Here is a 9,754-nt window from a genome sequence, read left to right as displayed (position 1 = left end):
TTTATGCAATTTCAGTTTAAATATTGTTTAATCTTTGAAAAAATATCAAGGTCACCTCTGAGAAGTTGAAAACCTGCGGCGAGCATTTTGTACTCCATTTACATCCAGTACTGGACGGAGGAAGGAAGAGCGATCACGAGTCGCAGCGACAGCAGTGTGTTCGGCCAGCTGTTAACAGTTCAGTGCATCACTTAACGTGCTCTCTGTTCAAACTTTATCCGCCGTGGCGTTCACTTGTGTCGGGCAGTCGGGATATTTTTAACTGCCCCTAATGCCCCTGAACTGGGTGTGCGCTCTTGTGCATTAGCATAATGCAACATCAGTGACGGGCAGTGATTACGCCGGGGATGATTTTGTTGAGTGTAAATGTGAAATCTGATTATCCTCTGTGCTCTCGGCTCGGCAGGGGGAGGAGGGCCAGAGAGAGAGGGAGAGAGAGAGAGAGAGAGAGAGAGAGAGGGAGCGGGCGAGGCCGGCTGGAGGAGAGATTCAGCGGGAAGGAGGGGTTAAGATACCAATGTGCTGAGCCAATGGCTTTTCCACAGAGCAGCTGGCTGGCATCAGGACAGGACAGGCCCGCTCAGAGGAAGGATACCTTGAGGACGGCTCTCGCCATTGCTCGCTGTAGGACGCTGCGGGTGACTTCCAGGAGGTGTTCATGGGATGCACTATCTACGCAGCCAGCCCTAAGGCCCTGCCCGCCGACGAGGCCCCAGGCCAGGACAGATACTACCAGCTCCCCCACTACCGCCACCCTCATGGTAACTGCAGTCAGAGGATAGCAGCCAGCAGAGCCAGGTCAGTGAACACCACACAGGAAGTGCACTGAAGGTTCCTGAAAGGATGTTTGAAGTGAGCCAAGTGGATTATGTAAAAAGATAATCAGTGCATATATCTAAAATGAATAAAAGGCTATAAAAAAAAAAAAAAATTAAAAAAAATGGACATGAAGCAATAGAAAACAATAGAAGTTTTTTTTTGTTTTTTTTTACAGTTGCAGCAGGACATCCTGTCTTGAGTTTGCACCTGAAGTGTTTCCCTATTCGCTATGAAGTAGGAGACGCACAACAAATACTTTTTTAGAAATGAAAAACGACTTGAGTGAAGGGATTAAATCAGCATTGCGAAGGCGGGTCATGCTGGGTGAGAGTGCCAGCCCATCCGTGTGTGTCTTATCTTATTTATCAGCAGTTGGGGGATATTATATATCACGACTTCCCCCCCGACTTCTTTTTTTTTTTTTTTTTTTTTTTCTCCTCATTACATATTTCTGCAGGTTTGTTCCACCTGCAGTTTGGACACGCAGCAGCATGTTGAATGCACAGGATGCGTGTTTGTTGTACCCTCTTATTGGCATGATGAACTTAACATGACCCACCTTTTGCAGCACTGCGAGTTTAAACTCATTTTGGAGGGAGTTACAAGATTTTCCAGCTCCAGCTCCAACGTAGTGTAAAAACTCCTCCCGAGTGTAACATCCTGTCTGGAGAGTCCCTCCGTCTTTGAACCTGAACTCTCTTTAACGTGTCTGCACCCAGACAGCTGATGAGGACTCGTACAGGAAACAGGACTGCAGCTACACGTCTTCATACATCTCCATTTTTTTTTTTTTTTTTCCATTCAGTATTCCAGCACACACTTAGTGCACCATTTGGACTGTGCATTGTTTGGACTTTGATCCAGTGCAATTTTCTTTTCCTTCCTCACTTAAATAATATTATACTCATCACACGTCACCCGAGTTATTGCTCATTTAGCATTTCCTTTGGACTTTGATTTATAGTGTGATGAAGAACAGGAAGGAAAATAAATTTTTCACTTGGACAAAAATTAACCAACAAGTTTTGTATTTACCATTAAATCCGTTTACGTCAGTACAATCATTATTTGACTAATCCTTTGCATGCTATTTACAGATATTACCTTTTCTAAGTTCTTACTACACTTGCTTAAGTGCTGCGCTGAAGTACAACGTTCAGGTAGTTTAACTTCCATGTGATGCTACTTTATTTATCCGCTCCACATTTCAGAGGGAAATATTGTACCTACCGCATTTACATACTCACTACGTTTATTTAACAGCTCTAGTCGCTTTTCAGATGAGGATTTGACACAACTGATAACATAACAACATTTTAAAATACAACACAATGTCAAAGAGTAAACCAGGATTTTCCAACTTTTGGACTTCTAATGTATTCCAAAAATCAATGTAGTCAAAGTCACTTTTCAGATATCTATGAGCAAATAGTGATTTTTTTTTTTCACTCTAAACTTCTCTCAATGTTTCATTTCACAAAATTTTCATATGATCCAATGTCTCAAAATCGAAAGATTTGAGAGAAAACTGAAAACAGATTTGGTGTTTTAGAAATTCGTTTTTTTTCTTCTTTCCTTTTCCATGAACTATCTGACGACCCCTCAGATTTATCTGCTGTCCCTGTTTTTAAAACTGGATTAAAAAAAAGTTGTTCAAAACGGCTCCACCTGCAGCAGCTACAACAGTAACAAGCCGTTACACAATAATGCTTTATTATTAATAAACTAATGACGTCGTGCACGATAATGTACCAGTCGGGCCGAAGCAGCAATTTCACTTTAATATTTTCACTGCATTTTGCTTCTTATACTCCTGTACTTCAACTCTGTATGCACTTTTTATATTGCTGAATTGGCACTTTTACTTGAGGCTCTGAATATTGTTTTTCCACCGCTGTCAATACCTTACACAGATAAAATGATCAATAATTAACCCCATAACAAATACTATAACAGAGTGCTTTTATGTGGTCGTTTTTCTTTCTTATCTAATGCAATTTTAAAGATAAATAACTTCCAAAACTCCTACTTTAATATATACATAATACTTAAAAAAATATATATGTATATATATACATATATATATATATATATGAATGTAAACCTCTGTAAAAACAAGTTCAAGCTCAGTCACCATGACCTCCCGGTTAAAAACTAAACTATACTTTTATTTTTGTGGTCTTTTTTTTTTTTTAATTTATTTTTTTTTTTTTTATTCCGTATTTGCACGTGACAGTCTTGAGCCGTCGCGATGTTGTTCAGGACGTCTGTGGGGAAAAAAAAAAAAAAAAAAAAAGCCTCCGTTTAATTCCCTGGCTGTTATAAACAGCCCACACTTGGATAATAGGTAAGCTCAACCCACCTCCACAAGTCGGACACACTTTGAGAGGACGTTGCAGCTCAGCGCGACTCTCTTGCTTTAGCTTTAAGCACTCGTGGGGGAACAATGACGGAGGGGGGGGTTATTTATCATTATTATTATTATTATTATTTTTGGGGGTCAGTTTTTCGTCGATAAAGAACCTGACATGATTTGGCCGGGAAATGCAGCTCAGACCTGAGGAGTTTAGCGGAGCTTCGAGGCGACAACGCAGCGGAAAAAGTCTCAGCAGCCTGTGAGCTACAGGTAGGAGACATTCATTACGTCGAGACGGCGAGGAGAGCCGCGCTTCCGGCGAGGACTTCAAAATAAACGCACGCCAAAACGAATTGTATGCGGTAATGAGCGCCTATAGAAAGGATGTATAATGGTTGTCTTCAGCTGTGGGTAGTGGCGTGGTGACAAACGTATTTAAATCAGGTTTGTATGATGTGGGTTTGTGCTTAAACTCGTAAACGCAGGGCGGTGGGCAATGCTTATTTGTGCTGAATTTGATCTTAATAGAGTCCTGATTTGTGAATCGTGATCAAACGTGGATCATAACTGATACATTTTTGTTTGATATAATATCACCTGTTGCACTAAAGACCTCCATTTCTTCCTAAAGTTAATCATTTGCCGCTTTTATTTTGAAGAGTAACGTCTGTTCTGACCTCGTCTTGACAAACTTCACGCCGTTCCTGCTTTTGATTATGAAAGGCAGCGATTATTGAAAAAGACAAGTGCTACCTATGATACATATACAATACAGGAATAAGTGTTGTCATGTTCAAGGTATTCAGTTAAAGTGTAACACGTGAGTAGGCCCATAATGTGTTGATTTTTGCCCAGCATTTGACATTTCTAAGGTAGTGTTATAGCTTAAATCGGTCTGTAGTATTGCTTGAACTAAAGGTGCTGTAGGATTTCCTATGTCCCAGTAGAAAAGCCGATATATTTTTAATATGGACAAGTTGCTTTAGTTTTTGGCGTATTAATTCAGCAACACATCTACTTAAAGAGGATTTATAAGACTAATACGTTTCTTTTCTTAAATCCCCTTCAACAGTGTACAGTAAACATTGTGCTCCACTTAGTTTTCAGTAAAGTGATATTTGACGCCTTGTGTTGACTTAAAAAAAACACACTTCTGTCATCAAAGGCTGTTTTGAGGCACTTGCACAATGGGGAGGTTATTTCAGGAGGTGTCATGCAGTGCAGACAGAGTACCTCCGAGTCCAAAGGCTGCACTTCTGTTGCAGGTTCGTACACTGTCTGCGTCTGAGAAACCCCCCAAAAGTCTAAATAAAGTACATTTACAAGAATAAGGGCAACAAAACAAATACAGAGATTACTGACGCTGTGGAGGGAAAAAGGAAAATGATGATCATGCCCAGTGATTCAACAAAGCTCTGAAAATGATTTATGTAAGGTGCAAACGAGGCAAACAGCCTCTTCTCCTTTTGCGTTTACATTGGATTTGTGTATTTGACAAGTGCGTTCTTGTTTGCCTTAAGTTTGAGAGAAACCTCCTTCAGACAACTTCAATATTCTTCAATAATGAGAGAAAACCCTCACGTCAGCTTGTCAGACATGTTGAACCTTTTCTCCCGCACGCCCACTGTAAACTATCCAGAAACAAACTGCTGTTCAGCTGCCTGGTTGTTTTTGGAGTTTTTTTTTTTTTTTGTCTGCATGACAGTCTGCTCAAGGTAAAAAAAAAAAAAATCTTCAGTGTATTTGCTTGTTTTAGTTTATTTGCTACAGTAACTTATTGGGAAATCATTAAACAGATCCGGGTCTGAATAGTCTAATCTTTTGTTATAGGTGTTTTGGGAATGTTCTTGTATGAAGCGGACATGTCTGATCAAAGAGGCAGAGCGAGTTGTAACGGATAGCTTCGAGTGCCGTGTGTGCGGAAGCACGAAGGTGACGCCGCACTTTGGCATGTAGCTTCAAAAAAAAAAAAAGAACTTCGCTTTACATTTTGAAAGGGAAATTTCAGATCTTTGGCCTCAGACAGCCACAGGTTGCTTGCTCGAGGGCTACGGGGAGAGCGCGGCGGGTGTTCAGCGGCGTCTCGGTGACCGGCGACCTTAACGGGATTACCGTCAATCGGATTTGAGGATGTCTTGTGACGGCACAAAATGTTTGTCTCCGTAGACAAAGAAGGACGTGGAGGTCGAGAGACGAAGAGGTGGAGGTCTTTAAGTTTGTATCCCCAAAAAAAAAAAAAAAAAAAAAAGGAATAAAAGTTAGACCAGAGCAGGAGGGAGGTTTCGAAGGAGCATGGAGTCATTGTTTATTTGTTTGTTTTGGAGAAGAATGACCGTGCTTGTTGTTTAACTCCGGGGTCAGACATGTAGCCTATGTATTGTCTCGCTGTAATGACATAATAAACTGGTTCCTGCTCTGCGTATTCGTGCTTAATAAAAACATGGCTCAGTAAACCCGCTGCCAAGGACGAGATACTCGCTCTGTTCTCCCTGAGGTCGCCCGTCTCAGTCAAAACTTATCTCCGTCCTTTCCTCACAGCGGTGGAACAAACTCGCCACTAAAGTCGGAGCGGAGTCGCCGCCCGTATTCTGCAGCGGACTGAAATATGAATGGAGCTGAAGGGTTTTTTGGGGAATTTCAAAAGTAGAACCTCGCTGCAATATATCACCCCTTTCGCAGAAATGTTGTGGAGCAGTTCCTCGGAAAATTGCGCAATCTCTGAGCTGGTAAAAACAATACACTGCCCGCTGATTGATCCTTCCACGGTTCTGGTGGAGGACCTCGGCTGACACGAGGTGATTACGTCACGCGGTGTCCTGAAAGGAATATCCATCACAGCCAGCCACTAAGATCATTTCACCAAGCAGACAAAATGCTTTAGATCTCTGGATCCCGCTAGTTTAATGGGGGGGGGGGGGGACTTTGACAAGAGTTCCCAAGAATGAGTCTTTGGTAATTCAACCCAAATGTTGACGTGTGAGGCTTGGGAAAAAAAACAAAAACCGGCGGACGATGTTTAACAAAACCGCTTGGTTTGGAAAAGATTTCTGGGTGAAAGTCCGATGATTTGTCGGACCACCACCAACCTGCTCACCGATACGGACTTCAGCACTTTTGTACATTGTCACATGACCTACGTGGCTGCCATTCATGCTGAAGTGAAGCCAACCGTCACACTGACACGCTCTGATGGAGTCTTTACTCAGAGAAACGTTGTTACATAAAGAACTTTCTGGTCAAACAGGAAGTAGCACCTTGTGGTAACCAAAGGTTTCACTTCCAAATAAGCTCGATGTTTAAATGAAGCCATTTGTCCATTATACTGTGGTGAAGCCCATCTAGTCGCGTGTTGGATGTATTTTTTTTTGCAGCAGCAGCAGCATGACATTAAACATAATGAGTGAGCATGTCACATGTAACCCGGTTACAGACGGACATCTTCATATAGTCAGGTGACTGAGAGAAAATCACGGGTTGCGGTGAAAAGCAGGATTTGATTGTTTATTCTAGGAATAACGCAGACTAAACAAAACCAATTTTAGTCGGCCGAGCCGTCCTCGTAGCCGAACTGACAGTGATACAGTGAAAAGTTGATCCCAGGGCTATTTGTGTCAGCGACTGCAGTGCTGTCTGTGTTTCATACGATTTTCAGAGTGCAAGCAAACATTTTATGAATGAGATAACCAGAAAGTCAAAGTCTGCTCCCGGTGACTTCAGACAAGGGCACTGCCTGGTGTCAAAAGAATTCCCAGCTGTCAGCTAAAAGGTCATGAAAAGTATTTTCTTTTTCTCTATCTAAACTAAAAAAAATAGGTCGAATAACTGGCCACTGACTCAAGTTTATGCCTTTGCAAGATGGTTTTCATACTTTAAACAAATAGGAAAACGGACCAATAGCTGTCTGTGAGGCAGCGCAATCCCAGTTCTGTGCCGTGCTTTTGAAAATAAGAGCTAAAACGCAGTTTAGTCTGATTGCGTGAGACCTTTCTTAATTTTTGGGGGAATTACATTTGCATACGTTGATTTAAAAAGTGCCATATTTTTCTCCTATCATGAACGCCTGGAGTGATTATTGGTTTATACTGAGGTTTCAATCATCAAACAAAACCTTTCTTTTTGAAGAAGAAGAAGCAGAAGAAGAAGCACAACAACAACAACAACAACTCCCCCCCCCTTTTTTTTTTTTTTTTTTTTTTTTTTTTTTTAAAGTGAACTACAGCAGAACCAGACACCTTCATTCTGCCCTCCGGCCCCACAGCTTGGATCACATACCTCTCCTGAATCCCCTAAACGTGAGAAGAACCCACCAAGCCTTGTCTTATCTATTACCAAAGGCCTTTCACCTTCCCTTTCAACCCTCTGTGATCACAGATAACCAGTCAGATGTTACGTCGAGCGCCAGAAAGACCCTTTTGTTTGAAGAGGTCAGCAGCTGACGTAAAGCTTCTGGCCAATTAGAGATAATACATTGGAAACTGCATGAAGGAGCTTATTTCCATCAGCACCTGTAATTATAGCAGAGCAGGTGGTAATGACTTCCCCTCTCCCCGAGGACAGTACGGCACAGGGCAGGCATGTGTTTGTGTGCACAAGTGAGAAAGAAAGAAAAAAAAAAAAGATGACGTGCAGGTGAGAAAAAAAAACCAAACTATAATGGAAGGTTTAAAGCTTTCCAGTACTTGTGCTGTAATGACAACATCTTAATTAACATCTATATCAGTGATTCCCCTCCAAAGGTACTCGTGCACCGGCGTCACATCTGCAGATGAAGGGAACCTGAAAGATTGTGGGCTACTCGGATAATTTAGAAAAGGATTTCAGTATTTATGCAAAATAACACAAAAATCAGATCGCAAACTGGTGTGACGCCAATCTCGCAGACATGCAAAGCGTTGCAATCGAAAGTGAGTGAAAACTAATTATTAACGGAGCAGGAAAGGTAAAAGAGTAAATTAATAATGGATGAACTGTGGAAATAGTTAAATCAAATGTATAAACAGAAAAACGCGACAAGTGTTCGACAAACACTTCAAAAAGCAAGGTCATAGATGAACAATTGGAAAATGCAGCCTACGGTTAGCTAACAAAGAAAAACCATTGAAATAAGATAAAAGCAATGAAAAATAACTCGTGTCAAAACTGACAAGGTCAAGTGTATAAAAAAAATATTTTGACAACACCCCCTTTTCTTTTCTTTTTTTTCTTATAATCAATAATGTTAAACACTATATCGGAGAACAATTTTTGAAACGTGACAGTGGTGCTCATCCAGACTCATTGACATCAGACAAAACCTTGAATAGTTTGTAAGAGTGACGCGGATCACTCATTCAACCCGTTTTCCAACTACTTTTGCAGCCTCGCTGTCGATGCAGATTACAAGACTTGTGTTTCCTCCCGCAAGGAAACCATTTGCTGCCGTCCACTTCGAACCGCATGCAAAACGGCTTCTACGAGCCGGTGAAATGAGCCCGATCCACGTAATCCATCACCGTAAATGCCAAACTTGGATTTGGTTCTCTTGGCGTCTCCGACGAATTGTTCCTTCGCTGAGAACGAGCCCAGCTTTTACATACCGGCGTGTTTATCGTGCTTTTCGGTCGTGGCCCGCGGGGAAGGCATTTGTTTGACCGTCTCACCTTACGCAACTTCTGGTTTCTCCCGGTTGGTTTTTGGGTAACGGTTCATTTCACGGCACGTTTTGCGCTGAAAAGTAAAGTATATCTAAAAAAAATAAAAAATAAAAATAACAAATATTTGAGTCAGCTCTCAGCAGCACATCAGGTCAGCCATCTGCACGACCTCCGAGGTGCTACACTTCTTTGTAAACATCTGGGCGAGAGTCGACGCTGACCCCGTTTTTTTTGTTGTTTTTTTTTACACAAGCACAGGAACACGGCTTTATTTTGCTTAGTGTATATTTTTAATGTCGAGCAAACAAGCTGAATCAGACTTTGAATGTTGCGTCACCGCCGTGTTTGGTTTTTGAAGACAGAGTCCACTTGTTTGCCCCAGAAACTATTAGGGAAGAGCGTCTCTTTGAAGCCAAACCTGGAGACAAAAAACAAACATTAATTTTTTTTTTTCTTTTTTTTTACAAGTGTACATGGAGATGGAGCGGCGAGGTGCCTGCTGTTAACATAGAGCTGTGTGTTTGTGTATCCAGGGCCAGGAGCATGACTGAGCAGCAGGAGCAGAGTGAAGAAACCGGCCTGATCTCGACACAGGACCTGGAGCCCTCCAAGGACGACGACACGCACGGCCACTTCAGGCAAATCTCGCACACACCAAACACACACTGCGCCGCAACACTTGCTGCCTTTCCATATTCCCCCCCCCCCCCCCCCCCTCTCTCTCTCTCCCTCTCCCTCCCCCAACCCCTCCCCACAACACACACACACACACACACCATCTGTATCCTGTGCATGGTCATGGGTTACAGCCCTGGGAGATTTATTTTCACAGCACTTATTTTGTGCTTTTATTTCAGCTGTATTTGATGTCAAACAATAGACGAGCGCGGGCGCACACGCACGCACGAAAGGAGATTTACAAAGGATGTGTTTTTCTTTTCCCTTC

General features: G+C 42.1%; 1 protein-coding gene across 3 annotated transcripts in view; it reads left to right on the top strand.

The window, feature by feature from the left end:
* Positions 1 to 310: 310 nt before the first annotated feature.
* Positions 311 to 9,754, top strand: part of gramd2aa (GRAM domain containing 2Aa) — a 30,395-nt gene continuing 20,951 nt past the window's right edge. The window contains exons 1-2 of one of the 3 annotated variants that reach the window (XM_069165646.1): positions 311 to 798; positions 9,342 to 9,446. In XM_069165646.1, the coding sequence (XP_069021747.1) occupies positions 659 to 798; positions 9,342 to 9,446 (245 nt within the window). In that variant the 5' untranslated portion in view covers positions 311 to 658. Of the gene's footprint in view, positions 799 to 3,150; positions 3,446 to 9,341; positions 9,447 to 9,754 lie in introns of those variants that run through there. The other 2 variants (XM_069165645.1, XM_069165647.1) reach the window with 2 other exon arrangements.

This window comes from Embiotoca jacksoni, unplaced genomic scaffold (assembly GCF_022577435.1).
Source record: "Embiotoca jacksoni isolate LCO1_2020_lvr unplaced genomic scaffold, fEmbJac1.0.p SCAF_35, whole genome shotgun sequence".
Lineage (NCBI taxonomy): Eukaryota > Metazoa > Chordata > Actinopteri > Embiotocidae > Embiotoca > Embiotoca jacksoni.
Note: the sequence above shows the minus strand (reverse complement) of the source record. Positions and strands in the feature narration are given on the sequence as shown.